Consider the following 24,873-nt stretch of genomic DNA (forward strand, 5'->3'; position numbering starts at 1 on the left):
TCTATGAAACATGCTGTTGCTGTGTGCACGTGGCTTCTCAGATCAACAGGTGCCCTCATTTGTACCAGCCTGATGAACCCATTATTGAATGGCTCCTCCTGCATCTCCACTCAGGTCATAGCATGCCAGTGACGGGTCCAGCACTGGCATGCAGACCTGCACCCACTGATCCTCTCTCTCTCTAGGACTCTTTCTGAATTGCAGAGAGGGAAAGCACGGGAGCTGTGACAGGGACAAAGTGCCAGTCTAGCCTAATGCGTTCCAGGGAACCTGGTTCATCTCATACTGGGCCATCTAGTCTGACTGTAATAACAGCACGGGAAGTCGAAGGGGGTTGTGCGGAAAGGCAGGGATGTGGCATCCAGATGGGTTCTTTGGAACGTGCCCAATAGCGACAGTTGCATCTGGGCAGAATCATGGAGTGTCAAGGGGGACATATTTGGTACAGAATGCATCCTTATGCACAGAGGGCAGAGCTGGGGAGTTAGGGAAGATGGCACAGCGTGGATCTTGTCTGAATAAGCTCGGTCTTTTTTTATTTAATCCATTCTTCACCACTTTGCAGTCCTTTCACACCCCGGGTGCCCAGGCTTCTGCTCCCCGGCACTTTGGTTCCTCTCATGGACCCACACAATTTCATTCCCCTTCACAATAAGCCTTTGCTGGATGTGAGTGCTTGGGGGTCAAGGGGCTGATCTGGACAGCATATTGGGAAGCAAATCCCAACGCCCTTTATTTCCCAGCAGGAAGGGGCAGGTGCATGCTGTGCTTCTGGCTGTAATAACACGGGGCCACCACTTTGAGAGACATTGGAACTGGTTTTCTTCAACATACCTGTGCTGGGAAATGCTCGCTTTCATGCTAACTCTATTACTCAAGAAACAATACCAGTTCTTTTATAGTAAAGACTTGTGGTCCAATGATAACACGTTTATTATCATGGCAAATCCCAGCAGGACACAGCCACCTTGTAGATCGAGCACCACCTGGATCAATCTCTAAGTAGGGCCCTAAGGTAGTCTGTCTGGACATACAATTTATGTCCATCACTGGCAATCTTATCACACCACCAGTGTTTATGGTGAATACGTGATCACTGGCTGTAGAGTGGCATTCCTTGGTAAATATGCATTGTAACTGTATCAATCACATAGAAATCAAATCCCAGGCCAAGCAACTGGTCTCAGTGCTATGTATTGCCTGTTGCAAGCAATCAGTTTTCAAAGCAGCAGTTATGATGTAAGCCCAGAAAAGAGTGAGGCTTCTCCAAAATGGGCCACATTTGAATAAAATCTGCAAATTATTGTCAGAGAACAGTGGCAGGAAATCACAGGACTTGGACAGTTTCTTGTATGACACTATATGAGTCATTCCAGTGGCTCTAACTGAAGAAGAGCCATGGAGCATGTCTGTGGATGTGTGTACAATTAAGGTAAGCATGGGCGGCACGTGAACCGCCAGTTGGGGGAGGCTAGCCCCTAGCCCTGTCCCTTCTGCCTGAGGTCCCCCAACTTCCACCTCCCGCCAGAGCCCCACCACCACCACCACAGCCACCAGCCCAGTCCTGCCCCAGGCTAGCCCTCCAGCCCCAAAGGAGTACTAGGAGGGCAAACAGTGCGTGGCCCCAGCCTCCCCAGCCCCGAAGCACCAGGAGGGCAAGGGGCGAGTTGCCCCAGCCTCCCCAGCCAGAGCACTGGGGGCTGGAGCCACAGGGAGTGGTGGTAAGCAGGGGGCAGGATTGCGCCTGACTGTTTGGGGAAGCACAGACTCCCCCAGCTTATACAACCCGCCGCCCATGAAGGTAGACAAAGAACGACACCAACAGTAGAAAGGAGAGCTGCACCCTCATTCCACAATCAGAATGCCGTGCTCATCCAGTGCACTAAATGCCCCAATAAAAATTACACGGGTGAAGCCAGACAATCACTATGCTCTCGAGTGAACTCACCCAGGAAAATGATAAAAGACAAAAACACCCTATCACCTGTGGGTGTACACTTTCCACACAGCGATCACTCTATATCTGACCTCTCTGTCCTCATTCTCAAAGGAAACCTGGACAACACTTTCAAAAGATGAGCCTGGGAGCTTCAGTTCATAACTTTGCTAGACACTAACAATCATGGACTGAACCGACACACTGGATTTATGGCTTATTACAACAATCTGTAACCCACTAACAACCCTGGATGCTTCCCCCAGTCCCCTGCCCTCCACTCCTTTCCTCCCCATAACTGGAGAGGTGTTAACGGGCCACTTCACCTTGAATGGTTCCTTGAAATGTGTTAAACTACTTATGCTAAACAATCTGTTCCACCCAGCTGTGCCACTGTGAGTTAATTTCCCAGACCTGAAGAAGAGCTTTGTGTTACCTCAAAAGCAGAAGTGGGTCCAATAATAGATATTACCTCACACTTCTTGTCTCTCTAATATCATGAGTCCAAGATGGCTACAACAACACTGCATGCTTAGTGCCAGATTAACAGCATGAATAGCACGGCGCAGGGGAAGGCACCTACCAGTGGCCATAGTCCATGTGTTGTCTGATCAGTGTGTGGGGCTGCACTGTTCCATAAGTGTCCACTTCAGGCATGTTCATATCGTCAATGAAGTAGATGAGTTTCTTGGTGCCAGGTGGGCCATAATTTCTACCAGCCTTTTTATCCAGAGGCTTCTCAAGTACAGCTGTATGGGAACAAAGGCAGATTGTCACAAACACTGGGCTGCAATCGCAGAGGATGTAAATAGTGGTATGAACAGTATGATTGGTGAACGCCAGTCATCAAATGTGTAAGTGGACAAACCCCAAAGAAGGAAGGGGTTAATGGTCTGTGTTAGAGGTGAGGGCTGTAACCAGCTCTACCAACAACATCAAGCCTGCAGGGGATAAAGAGGAAGGAAGCAGGTTTTCGATGTGGGTTTTCCTGACAGAAGTATCTTGGGTCTGAGGCAAAAGAAGTAAGGGTTGGACGAAGCAGCCCAGAACTAGAACCTCAAAGTGCAGCCAAGCTTGGGAAAGGCTTGGACTGGCCATCATGTTACCTGAGTGTCTGTCCCTCATCTCACGAACACATTGTTTGTGAATTAAGTCAAACCCAAGAATGGGAGTGAGTTTTGACCTCACATAGGGCATGTGGATTTGTCCTGGTCTCAGAACAGGTAGAAAAAAGCCTCCCTCATTATTGCCTGCTTCAGGGGAGCTAGTAATTTGCCTTGACCCCTTCATTAGGGGAAGGCTGAAGCAGTCTCCACTGGCTTCCACCAGCTAGGAGAGGCAGGAGTCTCCCTCACCAATGGTGTCCAGACACCTTTCAAAACCTCCAAGGCTTCACGTTGTGTGAGCAGGCCAAACTCCAGCCAGAGCTGGCAAATGCTCAAAGGTTTCTGTTTCTGTCTTCTGGCTGGGGAAGACAATTTCTTATCAGTTGTTTCAGGTCCTGTGAAGGAGGACAGAACTTTTTGCAATGAGCCTAGGAGGTGGTGAAGGGTTTGGGGTGTTGTTTGTTTTTCCTGTAAAGCACCATGCAAATGTATAGTTCTATATAAATATTTAATGAAAAAAATCACAGCCATATCATCCAACAACAAAGGATCCTGCATTGTCCTAGGTTATCATTTCCTTGAACACCTATGTGAGCCAAGCTTTATTGCACTCAACTGGTACAAAACCAAACAGACAAAGCCATATTCTATACCCCCTTTTTTCCCCTTGTATGTTTACTTTGGGAACTCTTTCTATCTCAAGGTGTACTATTTTTCAGTACATGCCAACTAAATTTGATTTGTTTATACAGTTTTTAGTCTTCAGTGGACTTATAGCAGTGCTATAAAAACATCACAATAAATAGCAATTATTTATAATTACAGAGGATTGGCAACAATAAAGGACACTGGGAATTTTAAAATAGTCATTTGTTAGAATATATGTTTAGTACATGCATTATCATGTGGAAAAAGTTATTAAGGGACATTTTTTTCAGAATACCAATTATAGGTTTATATGTTTAAAAATGCCTTTTTTTCACTGCACTTCAAATGCCTTTTCTTTACTACTGCTCAGAATCCAATGGATTTCTCATCTTTTGACAGCTTGCTGCAGAAAAACATTTAAAACTCTAGGGAAAAAATGATGAATCTCCTTTCAGTGGAGTAGCTTCCCACAAACCCCCCTCCAAAAAAACACAATTTGTGAGGTTTCTGGTAGCAAGTTAAATTAAGTGTTTCAACTAAGCATTTACTTTAAATTTAATTAGTGTTTAATTAACATATAAAATCAGCCATTTTTGAGGTTTAACAAATACGTAAGAGATATATCAAATTGAAATGCAATTACTGGGAATCAAATGACAAGTCTGGAAAAATAGCCTTTTAATTTGAAACAATTTCTCCTAATACTAGTAAAAGGAGATGTTTCACTATCTTTGAAATCCTGACATATTCAAATTAGTGTCTGAAATAAACATTCACAGTAAATGAGATTTATTAAGAGTTCTTTGGGTTTTCCAGTGGCTGTCCGTCAAAGAAAGCGAGGTTGCATGAAACTCTCTAAGGGCAAATTTATACTGTGCAGAGAGCCTGCACAAGGCCTATACGCTGCTTAAAACGCTATGGTTCTGAAGCAGAACTCAGTGGCCTTGCGTAGGATCTCTCATAGTTTACAAGCATTAAACTCCATACATAATGGCACCAGAAAGCTCCCGGGGCTCTATGGCAGTCAAGCTAGTACGACAGCCTGAGCTAAAAACTTTGGGATGCAACGTAAGCCTTCCCATAGTGTACCTGTCAGGAGTGCTAGTGATAATGTAGGATTCAGGCCTCTATTTTTGCCTGAGATAGAATTCTATGTCTTGTTTGCCCGTTTGATTCTCGATAGACTTATATTCTTACTAATATGTTTGAACAAAGGAGTAAAAAGAAAAGGAGTACTTGTGGCACCTTAGAGACGAACAAATTTATATGGGCATAAGCTTTCGTGAGCTAATATGTGTAAACAAAGGACAAAGACACTGTATATGTTGCTTCTGCCTAGCCAGATGGGTTTGTTGGTATAATGGGAACAGATAAGAACAGTTAAAGTGTTACTGGGCATGGTGGGAGTATAATATACGAGCGCACACTTTAAGACTGCCTCAACTCCTATCTCAAGGCAAGTTCAAGCAACCAGTCGGGAGGGGCAAGGGGGGATTGGGGGAAGGTATAAAACACTCAAAGGCCAAAGAAATGCCTGTCCCTGACCGTATCGCAACCTCACTCCTTACCCCTCCCATGGGATACAAAAGAGGTGGGACAAAGACCTCCAGACTCACGACCCCTTCCCCCCAAAAAACAGAACATGACCATAAGTTGTAAGGGGTGGGACTGAGGGCATGCACTTCATGTATAATTATGCCTGCTAAGGAGCGAGGAGAATGGGACACTGGGAAACAAGGCTCTGCAGCATCAGAGCTATGGACATGCTTGCTTGAAACTAACCCCCCCACCCAAAATTGTGTTGCCTGCACTTCAGACTTCTGGTCTTCTGCTTTCTGTCTGCGTGACAAGAACCAGGGGAGAGGGTGAAGGAAAAGCCCCCTAACATACCCTCTCCAATGTGGAGTCACTGCCTCCACCCAGGGCCACTTACACAGCCAATTGCACCAGACTCAACGGCCCCCCTTGCGGGACCGAAGTCAACGGTGTTGGCTCTGTAGTTTTCAGCACTGGGGGCTCCTCCTTTGGATGCGCCCCATTCGCTGGTTCAGAGGGTGTCATAAATATAAAGGGAAGGGTAAACACCTTTAAAATCCCTCCTGGCCAGAGGAAAAACCCTTTCACCTGTAAAGGGTTAAGAAGCTAAGATAACCTCGCTGGCACCTGACCACAATGACCAATGAGGAGACAAGATACTTTCAAAGCTGGAGGGGGGGGAGAAACAAAGGGTCTGTGTCTGTCTGTGTGATGCTTTGGCCGGGGACAGAACAGGAATGGAGTCTTAGAACTTAGTAAGTAATCTAGCTAGATATGCGTTAGATTCGGTTTTCTTTAAATGGCTGCGAAAATAAGCTGTGCTGAATGGAATGGATATTCCTGTTTTTGTGTCTTTTTGTAACTTAAGCTTTTGCCTAGAGGGATTCTCTATGTTTTGAATCTAATTACCCTGTAAGCTATTTACCATCCTGATTTTACAGAGGTGATTCTTTTTACTTTTTCTTCTATTAAAATTCTTCTTTTAAGAAACTGAATGCTTTTTCATTGTTCTTAAGATCCAAGGGTTTGGGTCTGTGGTCACCTATGCAAATTGGTGAGGATTTTTATCAAACCTTCCCCAGAAAAAAAGGGGTAAGATTTGGGAGGATTCTGGGGGGAAAGATGTTTCCAAACGAACTCTTTCTCAGTAACCGATGTTCGATGTTTGGTGGTGGCAGCGGGCAAAAAGTAAAATAGTTTGTACCTTGGGGAAGTTTTAATCTAAGCTGGTAAAAGTAAGCTTAGGAGGATTTCATGCAGGTCCCCCACATCTGTACCCTAGCGTTCAGAGTGGGGAAGGAACCTTGACAGAGGGGTTGGGTCCTGAAGTCGGGAAACCACTCCTCCCTTGTTTCCGGTGCCGTTTCTGACCTGGGGAATGGGACTGGTGCCGAGTCACCTCCAACGGTTTCCGCACCTGGAGAACGGCACCGGACACTCTTCCACAGTCCTTCCACAGTGCCGTCTCCACCGCTGCTGGGGTACTACACACCGATGCACTTGGTGCCGGGTCCTGCCATGCCAATGCTGGCTGCGGTCTAAGTACTGCCTCCATGAGTAGCTGCTTCACTCTAAAGTCCCACTCCTTCTTCATTCTCGGGCAAAATCCTTTGCAAATCCTGCACTTATCTGCCTGATGTGTTTCCTCCAGACACTTCAAGCAAGTGTCATGGGGGTCACCCATTGGCATAGACTTGTTGCAGGACTTACAGGGTTTGAACCCCTGGGACTTAGGCATGCCCTGAGTCCCCAGGGAGTGCACGGTCGGGTTGAAGGGGAACTCCCCACTCCTGGCAGCGAACTAATAACACTATACTAAATAATAAGTAACTTAACTAACTAAGGAAAACAAACAAAAGTAAATAGCGCTAGGGAAATGTGAAGAGCTTGCTGAGCAAGATGCCACAGTTCCAATGACCATCACTGGCTGTAACAAGGAACTGAGGAGGCACCAGGTTGGCAGGGTCAAATATAGAGTGCTATGGAGGTGCCACTCCAGGGAGCTCCACAGTCGACCTGACAGGTGCTGCTGGGGAAAACCTTTCCGACGACTGTGCACGCACACCTAATTGGAATCAATATGAGCAATCACTCAAAGAAGAACTACTACTTCATGAAAAATTGTAAATGGAGAGTTAGTCATTAAGGCTTGAAGTTCACTAACCCGCCTGGCTGATATTATTGCTATAATAAATGCAGCTTTAACTGAAAGATGAAATAGAGAATAAGATGATAAAGGTCCAAAGGGTGCAGACATAAGCTGTGTTAGCACTAAATTTAAATTCCATGGGGGAACAGACTCTCTCACAGGGGGATAAATATTTAGTAAATCTGTCAGAAACCTCTTAACAATATCATGCAAGAACATAGATTTACCACATATTGATATATGAAAAGCCACAACTGCAGCTAAATGTACCCTGAGCGATGTAACAGATAAACTCATTTTCTTCAGAGACAGCAAACACTCTGGGTTGAATAGGAGCTGACACAGGATCAATACCCTTATCAGCTATCCATAGCGAAAATCTTTTCCATTCAAAATCGCAACACTTCCTCGTTGATTGTCTTCTAGCACTAAGTAAAACACTGTACAGCCACCAAGAAAGATTTCTCTAATTCTGTCAGAGACCTATTGCCTATGCTGTCAGGTGCAGTAAAAGTGGATCTGGATGGTGTGCTTTCCCTTGCTGCTGTGACAGAAGGTCCGGCGACACAGGTAAGCATCTGTAGTTCCCATTGGAAAGAAGCAGCAAGTCTGTGTACCACTGCTGTCTCGGCCAGGCTGGGGTGATAAGTATCATCCTGGCTGAGTCCTGTCTAACCTTCTTCACAAGCATCAACATTAAAGAGCTCCTGCTCCTGAACAAAAACAATGACACTTGGGGTTTTATCTTGGGGCAAATTTCTATATGATATAAAAATTCATATATACTACCTATGTTGAGTATCCCAAAGAGCAAAATTGCCCCAAATTGTCTTGTATCACAGAGTCTTTCAAGGACCCTTCATACATTTGGGAAGAGTCTCCGATTAGTTGGGCCACTAACTGATTGAGAGATTCTGCCACATGCAGAGCTACTGGATAAATCTCGTGAATTATACACCAATCCCCAAAGCTTCACTGCCTCCTTGCAAAACTCTGAGGAATGGGCTCCTCCATGTTTGTTTACATAGTGCATTGCTCTCAGATTGTCTCTGGCTGCTTTAACCACAGATCCTTGCACCTGAGGGAGGAATGATCTGAGTGCCAAATGAATTGCTGTTAGCTCCAGAAGACTGATATAAAGGTGACACTCTTGCTGATTTGAGAGACCTCTTGTTAAAAGGTTGTTGAGGTGTGTACCTCAGCCCATTTTTGAGGCATCTGTTCTAATGATCATGGAAGCAAAGGAACGGTTGAACTTCACTCCCTTCCATACATGTTCCTGGTCTATTCACCATAAGATTGTTTTCTGGATTTTCTTGGGAATGGTATTAAGTTTGTGTCATGTACTGCAGATCCAGGTTTCTTGCCAGTGTTGAGGGAGTCTCAGCCTTAGCCCTATATATGTTGTGACATATGTGGGTGATGCCATAAGACTCAGCAGAGAGAGGAAGAACTTTACATTCTGAATGGTAGATTTCCTCTTCAGGAATTTCTCCTCCAGAAGTTCAGCTCTTGCCATTCTGGAGTCGAGATGTACTCCTATGAAAAGGATATTTTGTGAAGGCTTCATTAGAGATTTCTTTTTAGTGACCAAAAATCCCAACCTTTGGAACATAGAGCATCTGAATTGAGTGACACCCTTTGGTTCACCTTCAGAAGTTCCTTTTAGGAGCCAATCATCTAAATATGGTCTTCTCAGAAAAGCTGCCACTACAGCTAGGCATTTTGTAGAGTTTAATGCAGTAGAAAGGCCAAAGTGGAGGACCCTGTATTGGAAATGGTGCCTATGGCAAAATACGGGAACTTCCTGTGTGATGGTCTTATTGAAATATGAAAGCAGCTTCTTTGAGATTGAGAGCAGTAAAACCAGTTTAGACAGGAGAGGGAGGGGATAATGGATCCTAGAGTTAATATTCTGAAGGGAAATCTGGACGTACCTATTTAACTTCCTCAGATCCAGCACTGGAAGAAGTCCATCATCTTTCTTTGGAATTAGGAAATAGTGCGAGTAGAAACCCCAATTTCTTAGATTTATTGGGACCTCTTCTACTACTACTTCCCTTAGTAGGGAGTTGATTTCTGTTCTTAGCATTAATTTGTGAGAGGAGCCCCTGAATAGGGAAGAAGGTCTTGAACTGGATGGTATAACCATCTTTTATTATGTCCAAAACTCATCTATTCCATGGTGATCTTTTGCCACTCAGTGTAAAAAAATGGCATAAACAGTCTCCAAATATGAGGGGAACAGAATTCAAGGCTGGCTTGCTGCTCTTAAACCTCAGGTTTGACATGAAGTTCAACGCAATGTCATGGGGTGCTCCACTCCCCACAGGGCTGCCGCCTCCTCCTGACTCTCTTCTTACTACAGCACCTATGTAACTTGCCCAGGATCTTGAATCTGATAAAGGCTCACATCCACCTGTAGTCAGTGGCTGGAAGGAATTGAAGTGGCAACCGCTGCTTTTATATGTAGGTGGGATATTACGTTTTTACAGTGCTACCCTCAGAACATGCTCAAACGCTGAGGGGAGAGGTGGGAGGGGATGCGTGAGCACTCTTATAGGCACTACTAGTAGAAGGCTGCATTATTCAATGGCACCAGTCAGTGCATATCCCAGGAGTGGGAATGTGCAAAGAACACTCCAAGTATAAATTATATTTATATATATATAAAATCTGCATTGTATTTGAGTTTTACAAAGTTAAATAGGTGCCAGCTGGAAACAGCAGGCAACTGACAAACTACACAAAAAAGAGCAAATTAACTCTAAAATATGAGGAGTGGAGAACAATGTAGAGCAATATAAATCATGCCTAACAAACACAAACACTGCAGCCACAGCTGAAATCTTTCACCCACACTTATTCACATAGCAGATGACTTATTCATATGCTTAGAGAAAGAGAGCCCCAAACTCAAACCATAGCTCACAGTCCAAGGAAATATGAAAAGGCTGCCCAGATCTGTCCATATAAATCTCAACAACTGCACCATCAGTATTGAGATAAATGAGCAAGAGAAGCTTCTTTTACCCTGCTAGGAAAGCTTCAAGACAGAGTGTTTGAGTTTGTTTTTCAATCTTCCAGAGGACCTATATTGACAAACTACGCTCTAGGAAAAATTAAAACAGCATTTGGAGAGGGAAGTGTGTTAATGTTTGAAGATCATTCACAATTTGGATCAGATGCCAAGGAAGGTTTGTTTCACTTGAGTTTTGCTAGAAAGACATGCTATGCCTTTCCATAGACACCCCTATGCACAGGGCCAGTGGGATTTCAGGGGCATGTAAGCCGCGTGCCTAGCCTTCTGCATTTGATCCATAGTGTAAATGAGAGCACTAACGGGCAGCAGTGTGGGGAACAGTGAGAGGGGCTAGCGATCACTGTGAGAGCAATTTCCTGAACACAAAAGAATCCCATTGCTGTGTTGGAGCAGAGCTGAACACTGGAGCCTAGGATCAAATATGGCATTGGGCAAAGAGCTCCCTAATGTCCTACATGAGGCTTTTGCATGGATTTGTGAAACTCTCCCACTTTGCATTCACATGCACTTGCACGTATAAAAGGCATTCTATTAAAAGTGGCCCTTGTTGTCCAGCTCATTCCATCTGACCTACTCACGGCATGCAAGTTCAAGCTCACCTGTACAGATCTTACACAGCAGTTAAAACAGCTGGATGTTAATAATCTGACTGTGCTTTGTGGCTATATAGTAACCATCCAAGCCTTTTAAATATAAGCTAAATGCTTATCGGAGTCATTTAATTTAAACTGTGATCAAATTTCTAGCTGGCCTCATGCAGCTTTGCAAGCTATGGCATTTTATTCTGCTGCAGCAGAGTTATGAATTATTTGTGTGCTAACATTACCATAAGCTCTTTTCCTCTGTCGTAAATGATATAGGGCAATATGCAGGGGAAGTCAAATAGAACTGAGATATATAATCATTTGCATGGGCTGATGCAGGAGCAACAATGAGCATGGGCATGCCTGTCATGGAGAAGGGAAGTCGAGAAGGCAGTGCCCGGATTGGGGCGGGGGTGTGGGGGGTTTACAGGGAAAGGGCTGCTCCCTTTTTCTTTTCTCCTACATGTTGTCACCAACACTGCCAAGTTCCCACCCCATCCAATAAATAAATGACTGACCCCTCTCTCACCCAGTCTGGACTCAGCCCTGCTCTAAACCAATGGGAATAGATGGCACAAACCAGGCCTCTCTCACCACACAGGGTAGCCCTGCCCCTCTGTCCCAGCACCTGCCCCTCTGTGTATTATGGGAAGCAGGGCTTTTTCCTGGGCTTTGGTAGCCCCAGCAGACTAGGCCCCTGAAGGAGCCACTGGATGGTTGAGCTGGTAACACAGGCTGGGAGAGCATATACATACCCCAACTCTGTCAAACATTAATGCTGCTCCTGATCCTCTAGGGAGCCTCCCAGTGAGTGTTCCCTCAAACCATTCCCACCCCCACATGCTGTCAGATCTGGGGGAATTGGGAGGGTGAAAATCCTGGCCTCACTGAAGTCAATGGCAAAACTCCCTTTGACTTCAACAGAGCGAGGATTTCACCCTGAGACCATGGGCCCTGATGTGAGCAGCAAGTCTACACACCTATGTTTCTGCTCACTCAGACCTTCACCATAGAAGCACATTGGGCTGGGGCAGGGCACTGAGGGTAGGGACTACCTCTCCTCATGTGTATGTACAACTCCCAGCGCAATCGGGTCCTCATCGTGACTGGGCCTCCTAGGTACCACCGTAATACAAACAACAATATAATCCACATGGTTAGATTCAGGCCTGTCCCTATTCAGCAAAACTTTTCAGCCTGATCTTAACTTTAGACATATTAAAACACATGATTCTAGTTAAGCACGTGCATATGTGTTTTGCTGAACAGGGATAAATTTAAGCAGATGCTGAAATGGAGCCTTGATGTTTAACTTTAGCCTCTGGAGGTTGAAAATCTGTTCCTCTCCCAAATCCAATCCCATGGCTCAGGTTTTCCAGACTCGCTGGACCCTGCATGGCTGCAAGGGGACTATGACTCACCTGTGATCTTCAGGGAAGAAAGAAATACGTAGGACTTGCAGCCTGGTTGGGCCATCAGATACGCAGATGTGCCCCTTTCGATACAAAATTCCACCATGAAAGCCGAAGGCTGAGGCAGCCTGGGCATTGGCACTATGTAGGGCTTGGTGGAACTGACTTGTGAAGGGATCACTGGACAACAGGGAATGCATGGAGGGTAGCAGGTCACAGACTGTGGTACTGGAAGTGGAATTTGATGGTTTGAGGATTGTGGATGGAGCCTCTTGGTCATGTTCACAACACTCCCCCATCTGGAGAAACGAATCCACCTTCCCATTCCTGGTCCCAGGGCGGTAGGTCACCACAAAGTAAAATCATGTAAAGAACAGAGTCCAGTGAGCCTGTCGCTGATTTAGGTGCTGAGCCATCTTCAAGAATTCCAGGTTCTTGTGCTTGGTAAGGACTTGGATCGGGAACCTGGAGACCTCTAGTAGATGCTGCCACTCCTCGAAGGCTGCTTTGATGGCCATAAGCTCTTTACTATCATAGTTTTGCTCCACTGGTATGGGCCTGCTTGAAGAAGGCACATGGGTGAAACTAACCATTCAAGGCTGCCATTTGGACTCCCAGCACAAAGTTCGAGGCATCTACTTATACCATAAATGGCCAGCCCAAGTTGGGGTGAACCAACCTGGGTTGGGGCTGAGATGAATTTCTACTTTAGACACTCAAAAGCCAGTTCCATCTCTGGAGACAAAGAAAGATGGGCTCCCTTCTGCAGGAGGGCTGTGATTGGGGTGGCCACCCCGTAGAAACATTTGATCAAGGGTCTACAGAAACTGGCAAAGCTTTAAAAGCGTTGCACCCACAGACTTCCCTGGGCACCACCAGTCGGTGATGGCTGTCAATTTATGTGGTCGATGGTGTGATCGGCTTTACGGACTCCTCACTAAGACTAAAGGAAAGATAGAGCTGCACTAGGCAAGAAGGCTCCGCCCCTCAGAAGCTGCATAGCATGCTCCAGATGGAGGACATACTTAAAATGGGACTCTGGAAATCAAGCAGGTGAAGGCTGAAGGAAAGGCTGTCTGCAGGAAGGAAGCCAGTTAGTACCTTCAGGAACACAGAAATCCGCAGGGCAAGGGCCTGGACTGTGGGTAAGATCTGACCAGGCAGCCAGGGGCCTGATCCCTTTTGCTTTCCCCTTCTCCCTGACAAAGACGAATCACTGAACACTGAGAAGGGAGCTGGGAAACCCCCACTGCATAACTGAATTGCTGAGACTGCTTGAGCAACCCTCCACAGGGAGGGAAACAGAGTGTTGTGACCATGCCCCAAACTGAGGAGAGCACAGGGGAGGTAGGAAGTGGAGGCTGGTCTGGGACACTGACACCCTTCCCCCTTGGGCCCTGTGCACCCCTCCCCTTCCCTCGTCCCCTTGTCTGATCCGGGAAACACAGAGGAGGAAGAGACTGTAACTTGACTTCCAGGTCCCCAGATTGCTTGACAAGCCTGACCCCAGGACTTTGGGGGATGTTGAGCCATGGTCTGCCCACTAGGCCTGTTGGCCCCTAAGTGCATCACAGTACACATGGCCAGTCCTTCTGAGGTAGGGTGGCCAGGTACCCAGTTTTCGACCAGAAAGTCCGGTTGTAAAAGGGACCTGACCATGTCCGGTCAGACCTACTGCCTAGACACCCAAAGTCTGGTTACTGCCGGCAGGGAGGTGCCGAGTCATCACCCGCGCCAGCCCCTACTTAGCCAGGCCACCTCCTGCCTGCATCGGGCAGTGGTCGCTCCCAGCCACGGCTCTGCAGGCAAGTCCCTCCTGACCTGGGCAGAGGTGAGGGAGAGGGGAGGAGCAGCGAGCGATGGGGGGAGGGAGAAAGAGGAGCAAACAGGGGCGGGACCCAGGGGGCAGATCAGGAGAGGTTCAGGCACTCCTGCTGGAGTGTCCAGGTTTTAAATGTTACAAAGTTGGCAACCCTATTCTGGGCAGATGATATAGCCAAAAAACTCTACTGTGCCACAGTCAAACTGTCCTACAGGCAGTGTTGGTGAAGCCTCTCTAAGACTCTCTGTACGTGTTGGTGGTGCTGTGTTCGGCCATTTATAAAAATAAGGGTGTCATTGAGACGGATAATAATGAACTGATCTAGCATGTCCTGAAAAATGTCATTGATAAAATGCTGGAAGGTCATGGGAGAATTACACAGACCGAACAGCATGCCCAGGTATTCAAAGCATCCGTACTGGTTGCGGAAGACGTTTTTCCTCTCATCTCTTTTTGTCACCCACATCAGGTTAAAGAATACAGAAATACCTACATTCGTAAAAAACTGGGCAGAGCGTAATTGGTTTAGGAGTTCAAGAATGAGGGGAAATAGGTAAATTTTCTGAACCATCACCTTGTTGTGGGCCCAGTACACAACGCAGGGCCTCAGGGAACCATCCTACTTTTTAACAAAGAAGATTGTGGCTGCTGTTGTAGAGGTGGATGGCCAGATAAACCCCTTTTGCAGATTTTCCCCCATGGAGCATAGATGTGGCTAAAGGGGACTTGAGTGCCAGCCGGAAGGTGAATTAGGCAGTCGTATTTATGGGGCAGGGGCACGGTGTCCACGGTTCCCTTGTTGATTATGTCTGCATGGTGATGGTACTTGCGAGGTACTTCGGCCGCAGCCAGTGGGATGGTTGGGAGTGTGCCAAGCTCTCGTCGGCCCATTCCTTTGCAGGAGGGGTTCCCCGGATGAGGACATGAGCTCCAGAGGACACCCTTTCTCTCTTGGCCTTGGGAAGGCAGAATTGTTGGCAGTATTGGGAGCAAAAAAGTGTACTGTCCCCCTGATACAGGGGTCATGGGCAGCAAGCCAGGACATTCCCATGATGACCGGAGAGTGGGGGACCCAAATCAACCCAAACTGAAGGGTCTCCCAGTGTCGGTGGAGGGTAACAACCCCTAAGGGGGGGTCATCTGATGGGTGACCAGACCTGAGGCCAGAAGCAACCAATCAATGGTTTCCCCCAGATCCAGGGAATTCTTACACACGGTAGGGATCCCATAGGCCTTAGCCACATCCTGGTCCATAAAATTACCTGAGACTCCTAAGTCAACCAGAACCTCCAGGGGCACTGCTGGGCTTATCGGGAGTAGGAGCTGCAACAAGAGTGGGTTTGCAGTTGCTGCTGTCTCGACAGAGGTGCATGGAGGTCAAGAGTCTCTATAGGAGGAAAGGGACCAGCCTGGACCCTCTTATCGGGGCTGGGGATTGGCATTTTCCAACCCCAGTCAGACACAGTCCTGAGGTTTGACATCAGTGTTTCTCAGCCTCAGACAGGCATGGGCAGGCCTGGCCATTCTGCATGGGTTCTGGGTCCTGGATTGCTGTGCGTGGTTGAGGGGCTGGGCCACATTTATGGAGCTGTGCCAGTTCTTCGTGTATTTCGTAACGCAGTCCAAGTCGAAACTGATGTGTCTGCACAGCCTCATGCCACTCAGTGTCCAAGGAGAGGTGACAGAATTCAGCCGCTGATCCATCTCCTTGCTGTAGTGTTTGTAGCATGGCTTCAGCAGTTCAGGTATGGTGTGGATCACCGAAGATAACTGGCATGGCCTGAATGAACTGTGCCAGCTCGCCCAGGAGGGGCTGGACTGTTCCAAGCAGTGGGAGTACCAAGCCAAGGCTTCTCCAGTGAACAGACTAATGATAAGCCCTACTTGGGCCTGGAGTGTGGGGAATGACAGGGGTATAGCAGGAAAGGGAGCCAGCACTGGTTTAGGAAACCTCAGAACTGACTATGAGCACCATTACATAAGGATGGGACTTTTCAGCCTGGAAAAGAGCTGACTAAGAGAGGATATGAGAGAGGTCTATAAAATCTTGATTGGTGTGGAGAAAGTAAATAAGGAAGTCTTATTTACTTCTTCTCATAACACAACAACAGACTAACACGGCTGCTACTCTGAAACAAGAACTAGGGATCACCCAATGAAGCTAATAGGCAGCAGGTTTAAAACAAATAAAAGGAAGTATTTTTTCACACATTGCGCAGTCAACCTGTGGAACTCATTGCCAGAGGATGTTGTGAAGGCCAAGACTATTACAGGATTCAAAAGAGAACTAGATAAGTTCATGGAGAATAGGTCCATCACGGCTATCAGCCAGAATGTGCCGGGATGGTGTCCCTAGACTGTTTGCCAGAAGTTGGGAATGAGCGACAGAGGATGGATCACTCGATGATTACCTGTTCTGTTCACTCCCTCTGGAGCATCTGGCATTGGCCACTGTTAGAAGACAGGATACTGGGCTAGGTGGACCTTTGGTCTGACCCAATATGGCCGTTCTTATGTTCTTATGTCTGGGAGTGAGACCTTTGGTTCCCAGAAAGCCAGAGTCAAGGTCCCTGGTGACAATCTGTGTTCTGCATCTGCAGGATGGACACCTCCAAGTTCTGTATGGCCCCACCCACTCCTGAGTGGGGTCTATGCCAGTGAGGTGGGCCCCTACCCTTTGTATTGGGCTGCTCAAACCATAGCCAACCAGGCCTAGTGACTGAAATGAGAGTTCAGCCTATTGGTTAGAGCTGGGTCCAGGGGGGCAGACTCCAGGAACAAGCTGGGGGTCAGTATCGGAGGGACAGAAGCCAAATGCCAGAGCAGGAGGGTTCACCAGAGTCATAGGCTGGAGCCCGACCAATAATCGAAGCCAGAAGTCAGAAGCTGGAGGGGAACAGAGGCTAGAGCTGAAGTGGGCAGTAGGTGGAGCAGAAGCAGGTTCAGAAACAAGGCTGGGGCAGGGAATGGAAGCAGTCGGGAGCGGGACTGGAAGCAAGGGTTGCAAGCAGGAGCAGGGCAACCACAGCAGCAGTCGTGGTACACGTTGAGCAGCTGCTGATCTGCTGCGGGTGCCAGTTTTATGAGCAGGGCTATGGCTACTCTGTCAGTTCCAAGGCAGTGCAGCTGGGCTTCCTCGTTGCCCAGCAGTGCAATTAGTTAAAGAAGCAGGCCAGGAGCTGGTCTGGCCCCTGACAGGATTTCACCAGGTATCTTTCTGGAGGATTTAGAGTCCACGGTTCCCTCTGAGGCAGTTATATAATAAATCCAGATACAGCTTGCCAACAGCACATACGCTGGGGTTTCCAGCCATCCATACCCCCCAGCAAATTCCATTATACGCACCAGAGGGAGAAATCATCCCTCATCCCCTACCCCCAAGGACTCCTAACCTTCTGCCGCTTTACCTTGCAGCATGGCGGAGCTGGTGTAGTAGTTGAAAGGCACATTCTTCACCATGTACTCATCGGCATCTAGCGAGGAGAGTTTGTCTCCTACGAGCACAGATTTCCCAGTGCCAGCATTTCCCACTAGCATGACTGGCCTCCTTCGCTCCAGGAGCCTATCAATGAAGTATCGCACTCGGATGGTTTCACTGGTGGGCACCAGACAAGCCTAAGGGGAGAATGATGGGAACATGCTATGAGCCTCAGTGCACCCCCTTTCAGCTATGCTCACGTGGGGTGGGGGAATACTGATCCAGCTGGAGATATGCAAGGAGGCAGAGTGTCCACAGCAAGCACCAGAGAAGAGCTGGATAGACCTCTGCCTGACAGTAAATTAGATTATCTACACCAGCTAAAGTCTTCAGTAACGAACTAGTTGTCTGGTAGCATCTGCGTATCCTCAGTAAAACGTATCTCCCTAGGGCTGTCAAAATTTTTCCACAACAACTGTTTTTTGATGGAAAATTGGGGTTTTGACCAAACAAAATTTTTCACTAGAAGTGTCGGTTACTCACAAAAAACAATGTTTTTTTGTCAAAAAATACAAACACTCCAAAACTGATTTTTTTTCAGCTGTCAGCCAACAACCAAAATATTTCAGTGCCAGCACGGTGCTTCTTGCGTGTTGCAGTCAAGTTGTCCCCATTCTCCTCTATGGGCCAGGCTCCCCAGCCAGACTTCATGTTCCATGATGCACTATGAGCACAACTCCCATGATGCACCATCTCCCTTCACCATGAAAAGACAGGTGTATCATGGTAGATATAGGCCAACCAGAGAGCCCAGCCTATGATGGAAAGTGTGAACATGAGGCACCCAAACTACAACTCCCATGAGGCACCAGGGCAGCATTTCAGAATCAAAATATTTGGGTTTTCAGAACTTAAATTTTTTTCTTTTTAATTACCTGATTTTTTACAAAAAATTGAATTTTTCCATGGAAAAATCTCCATTTTCTGACCAGCTCTAATTATCCCCTACGGTGCTGAAAAACTGGTGGTGAATTTGCTACCCTTTGCTGGTTGAAATCAGACATGTGTGCATTCTGCTCTGCTGCCATTCACTAGATGGAATCAGACCACTGCGTCCCACCTGTGAATGTGCCTTGCATATTAAAGAACCAAATCAGTCATTAAAATAAGGCCTTGGTTTGCTTGCAGAGAGCAAGTGTGAGTTCTCTCTTCTCCACGCTACCCCTTCTGGTTTAACTGGTGCCCTGCTTTACATTTCAGATAGGAGTTATCGACAACGGACTGGCACTGCGGAGATGCGTGCAGCTTGAGAGTGGATATCTGACTGGTAATTGAGATGGCACTATGTTTTGCACACAGCTTTGATTCAGTCCATGGATGTTTGTCATTGCCCCATTCATCAATCATATTCCAATGCACTGTAACAAGAGTACTACTTTCTTAATGAACCTTGTCTTCATAATCAAACCCAGGTCACTTAATCACTTTAGAGTGAATGTTTGTGTCTTAGGTGGAATGTCACCATTACTAACAAACCTTTATTTTCTCATGCCAGTACTAATGAATCTTATTCTACAGAGACAAAGCACACACTGCACACATCTATGTATTCTTTTGTGGCAATGAAACAAAGATTCACGTACCTGTAATGGCATTTCAGGATCAAATTCAAACTTGGGGATGAGTTTGGACCAAGGTTCAAACTTTTTTGTTTCTGGATCAATGTAAAAGTCGAAGACAGTTCCCTGAGAAGGAAACTTGATGGTCTTGAACTCAGTCACCCACCACTTACTGAATTCTACTCGGTAGTCTACAAGCTGCAAGACAAAATGGAAAGCAAAGATGCTAACCTGCAGAAAATCTCTAGTGATTTAAAAGGTTATCTACACCATGTCCCCAACCAGTTTGGAACCATCCCCTGCAGTACATTCCCCTGGGCTCTGCCCTGACCATTCACTCAGGACACTATTCCACAGCCTAATAGTACTTACTGTCAGGAGCTTTTTCCTGATGTTAAAACTAATCTTAATTTAATCTCATTACTCCTATTTATAATCCTAAATAAATCCTTTCTCATGATGGCCATTTTAGATATGCCTTAGATTAGATAGAGAGATCCATCTGGCAGAATTAATTACATGTCTCAGATTAACCAGGCCAGTGAATTGATCTGGAGTATGTACATGCCTCCAATAGTAGTTGTGGATGGCTTTCATGTCCCCACCTCCAGCCATGGTGAGCCAAGGCATGCAGATTAAAGTTCTTCCTCAAAAATCACAACAGCCCATTTACTTTTAATTTCTGGATTCTTTCCCTGTCATAGCTCTCCTGTATTGAGAAGCCCAGACTGAATGAAGTATTCCAAGTGCAATTGCAACAGACTTCTAGAAAGGGACCATCACCTTTAAGTTCTGATACCTTTGCGCATTAACCTTTATTTGCTGCTATACTACATCGGAAGCACATATCGAATTTGGTCTCTGCTATCTTCCCTACGTTTCTTTCCCACTCGTATCCCACACCATCCACTAGTCCTCACAGTGACTGTGAAATCTGGGGGAAGGGAAGAGGGCGATTGGACTGTGCACTCAGGAGATCTAAGTTTAGTTGCCTGCTCTTCCACAGATTCACAGGTGACCTTGGGCAAGACGCTTAATCTCTCTGAGTCTGTTCCCCATCTGTACAGTGGAGATATTAGCCCTTCTCTTCCTCACAAGGGTGTAGTGAGAAGTTCATTAATGCTTGGGCTGCATTCAGAGACTATGATGATAAAAGACCATGTAAGTAGTGAATGCAACATTACAGCTTGCCCAGATTCTCAGTGAATTTCTCATAAGGCTTATTTTTCCCCACATCCATTCGCTGTGCCCTCTTGTCCAATACAGCAAGTCAGCTGGGACTGCCAACTCACTTCATGTATGCCACTAAAGCTCCAGAAGAAAGCCAGGATTGTCACCAACTGCTGTATTTCAACTGGTGCCCTCTGTGAAAGGCTCCATGGGGCTTTGCTATCCTGAAGCAGCCACCCCCTTAACAGCAGACCAGAGTATTCTTAAAACACACCATTATTATCCAGGATTCTGAAGTCTGGTGCTGCTCACAGAGGCAAAATCACTAATTCCTCATTTCCCTGTTGCTATAATTCCTCAGCAGTGGCTGTAGTAGCCTTCAACGGGGGTGGAAGTGAATCACTGCTAAAAGCTTTCTCACTAGGGCGCCCTCACCACTGCACAGGAGAGCTGCTTCCAGCTGCACTGTAATGTGTCATCCACCCTCCCTACTATGCCATTTAACCAGAGCAATTTGGTCGCAGCCCACACTGCCAGAGCGATGTTAAATTTGAGCTGCTTCCTTAATAAAACCCCACATGGAATTTTACTAATTTCAGAGCCTTTACCTTGAAATGGAAAATCTATCAACTGTTTTCCTACAGGGAGCCCACTCCCTTCCAGTGAGCACATCAGAGTGGAGAGGCTCTAAGATTGTTTATCCTGACATTTCTGCAGCAAAAGGTCAGAGTGAAGGGCACTGTCAATGGAGAGCAACAGACAGATTTTATATTGGATCATTTTTCACCTGGCTCTTTTTCAGCCTGCTGTACCCTTGGCTTCCCTACTCTGACATTTACAGAGAAGCAAAGGAAGAAGCATGGCCAGCATCAAAAGCAAAATCTCAGGGAGAGATTCTGTGGCTGCAGAGGGCTTCTACTGCACCTGGTGCAATCTGCTAAAGCACACCCTCCCAACCACATGTTCCGCACACACTGAAGGTGTGTCCACACCACCACTGGGAGGTGTGATTGCAGCACGTGCAGACATTCCAGCTCGCTGGGAACTAGCTAGGCCAAGGTAGGCCTAGGTCCGGGTAGGCCCTGAGCAGGGCTAGCCCCTGCAGCTTCCCAAGCTTTACAGCTTTACTAGCTCGGATATGTCTACGTGTGCTGCAGTCACACCTCCCAGTGGCAGCCTACGCATACCCTGAGTAGTGCTTAGGGGAGCTGGGACGCATCGTTGCTTCACTAGTAGAGGCACCCATTGAACAAGCTGCAGTGGTGGGAACTAAATGTGGGGAGACTTGGAGACCATACGATTCCAAGGAGCACGAACACTACTAACCACTTAGGAAGTTTGGGGTAATGTTTCTTTAGACCCTGATGTGCTAGGACTGGGCCTTTTGGCAACAAGGGACACAGGAAAGGAGCCTGCACCTGAGCACCTTGGCTGGGATGAAGCTTTCTGAGTCAAAGGGATCCGCCTATGGAACAAATGTCAGCAGAGTATTTCCTTGGCTGTAGGTTCATCTAGTCAGAAACAAACTTCGTGCAGATGAACCAAGGCACAGTAGCAGCTCTAACACTTTCCATTGATCCCTAGACCAGGCACCGCATCGAGACACAGCACAGCTGTCCTCTCCCTGCCCCAGGGGGCCACTTCTCTGGGTGAGATGTACGACTTCTCTGCTGAGATTGCCAGAAAAAGGGCCAATCAGTGTCCAACTGGAAGTGGACACTGTTCAATAGAAAGGAGACAGAGCACCAGCTGATCTCACCAAGGGCACTGGTTAGCCACCGGAGGGAACAGCCACGGGTCACTACTGAGGCTAACATGAACTGGATCCAAGCCTGGGGTTGAGAGGTGAACTAATTACCCTGGCGGTGTCAGACATTGCTATTGTCATCAGGACACCCTAAACCCCAGCTTTTAGTCACTCATAACGTTGCAAACTGTTTCCCTTTTTCTCTGAAATGACCCACAACCAGTCTCTTCCCAAGGGTGAATATTTCTGGTAAGAAAAAATGGATTTGGCTCTTCCTGTGCATGAGGAGTATGACAGAACCATAGACTTCCCCCTTCATCAGAGCCCTCCTGGGACCTTCCTGGAAAAGCCCAACAGCTAACATAGCTGGGGTGGAAAGCGGAAACTTGGCACAGGGAGAAAAGCTTGAGAGCGTGCCAAGGAAAACGGAGCTTGTTTTAATGGATGACTGGATCAAGCCCCAGCACACCAGAGACCACATTTTGATCTAAGAATCCCTGTGACAGCTGCGCTGCTCTGTGGCAACACAAATCACAGGATGAATCCCAGGAGAGCGGGAGGCAAAGCGCTGTGGGTTGAAAGGATTGGGCAACTCCCCAAGGAGATAAAGCCAATCCAGAGTCTGACCAGCTTTAGGAAATGCTGCAAAACCCTGCTCTTTGAAAAAAAGGCTTTTCCACCATAAAACAACACATACACACACAGTCACCCCCTTTGACCTCCAAAGCCCAATACTGAACCTCTCCTTCCACCCCCCAAATGACAACACTTACCCCCCCCTTCCACCCACTAAACCTCAACACTGACTCCACTTCTACCTCCAAGCCCAACCACTGACCCCCCAACCCAATCTACCCTAACACTCACTGCCCTTCTACCCAAACAGCACCCTCCTCAAAAAACTCACCCTACCCCAAGCAGAGTTTTTACCCCCAAGAAGTGAGAAGTGCCAGGGGCTCCATGAAGGCCACTAGGGACATCGCTATTGCTTTCACTTTTAAGTGGAAGGCACCCAGAGACTCTGGTGATGGGTGGCAGTACCAAACCCTAACAGCTGTATGTGTGGTACATTTTGCAGGGGGTGCTAGTTATACATTCTTTCAGGTGCTTGACAGAGGCCTCGCTGCCCATTCAAACATGGCTGATTGGCCATGCACAGAAAATGGCAATGTGGAACTCAGGAGCTGAGCTAAGAGCTCCAGCTGTCATGCACAGATGCTCCTCCACTATGCACTTCCTAAGCTGGGCAGTAGAAGAGCTCCTCGCCTTCAGACCTCCTAAGATGCCCAGGAGGGAGAGGAGAGAAGCTTCCCTACTCCGCCCTTCCTACACTCGGAAGCCCCTGCCCTCTGTGCACCAGAGGCAGCCTGCAGAGGGTGATGGAGTTGGCCAGAACTGAGGAGCAGTGGATGGGATCTGCTTATGGAGGGAATTGATTTCAATTACTTCAGTGGGGGCTGCAGCTGCTCACACCTCTGGAAATCAGGCCACTTAATTAGATGCCCAGGTATTCATTACTACTACATTCTGTACGGTGTTACTGCTTCAATCAGTCAACTTACTGTTGCAGAATGAAATGTTTGTACATAAGTTAATGTCTCTCTCATCTCTGTTGTTTTAATCCTTGACCCTTCCGTTCTTATACTGTCTCTTGTGTAATGATGCCCTTCACAAACTACCATGCTTTCTCTGTAAACAAGGTAGAGAAACAGCACCGCTCATTGCTCCAGAGGTTTCTATCCCATTGACAATTGTATTCTAGCCCCAGGAACGCAACACCATACTAGAGAATCACACTGAATAAGTATAATAATAATCAGAATAATAAAAGAGGCTACTGTCTAAATGGGACACTACATTAATGAACCCTACTCTTATAGCTCTCATTTTACCTGGTCCTGGAACATTGCTCCACCAAAGGCCCAGACAGCAGCAAACACAAAGTAAAGCTCGTAGAGTTCCTTGGGGCAGTCTGGAGGAGTGTTCTCCGTAGTTAGGAGACACTCAAGGAGGTAACACAACATCTGAACCATACTCTGTTCGGGAACTGGAATAATCTTCTTAAACCTAAGGGAAATTGAAAGCATATGAAGTATAATTGGATTCAGCATGGTGGTCGTTAGCAATACAGAGAAATGTACATATAAATCCTCTTTCCGAACATTAACATTTTACTTTTCTGCAGTGTGTATCTTCCTTATGCAGGGATACAGCGAGAAATAAAACACTCATCCCTAGACCTGGAAGAGCAGGCACGTACACAAGTAATAACAGTAATAAGAAGTTTCAGACATTTAAAAACTTGGATCCTCTTGAAAGTAGTAAAATGGGAGACTCGCTAAGGGCAATGATTTCCTGTGAACACGGTAAGTTAGGAACAGTCAAATAGAGGCATTATAAAATAAACCCTTTAAGCTTGCTGTTTTACACCAACTTAGGAATTCTGTAAACGTAGCTGAACTAATATTGTGGCTGGCGGGATAACGCTGAATTCTTCCATAAAATAATTATAGTTATTTGAAAGGCTGGTCCTACAATTTCTGAATTAAGCAATCTACAAAAATACCTGGTTTAGAACTGTCGGCAGCTAATCCCTGCAATTTCATGCTCTGTCATAAACCTTAGGAAACAGAGTGAGGACCGTCCTACGTGTTATGCTGCTGATGGCTATAATCACACTGGT

The 24,873-nt window shown here is 46.7% G+C and overlaps 1 protein-coding gene across 2 annotated transcripts in view; it reads right to left on the bottom strand.

Moving 5' to 3' along the window:
* DNAH9 (dynein axonemal heavy chain 9) overlaps positions 1 to 24,873 on the bottom strand; it is a 379,511-nt gene that overhangs the window by 235,244 nt on the left and 119,394 nt on the right. For both annotated transcript variants that reach the window (XM_037913877.2, XM_043527698.1), the window contains exons 36-39: positions 24,083 to 24,257; positions 19,298 to 19,471; positions 17,644 to 17,851; positions 2,520 to 2,685 (exon numbers count right to left, since the gene is read on the bottom strand). In XM_037913877.2, coding sequence (XP_037769805.1) covers positions 2,520 to 2,685; positions 17,644 to 17,851; positions 19,298 to 19,471; positions 24,083 to 24,257 — 723 coding nt within the window. The remainder of the gene's footprint in view (positions 1 to 2,519; positions 2,686 to 17,643; positions 17,852 to 19,297; positions 19,472 to 24,082; positions 24,258 to 24,873) is intronic.

The sequence above is a fragment of the Chelonia mydas genome, chromosome 14 (genome assembly GCF_015237465.2).
Source record: "Chelonia mydas isolate rCheMyd1 chromosome 14, rCheMyd1.pri.v2, whole genome shotgun sequence".
Classification (NCBI taxonomy): Eukaryota; Metazoa; Chordata; order Testudines; family Cheloniidae; genus Chelonia; species Chelonia mydas.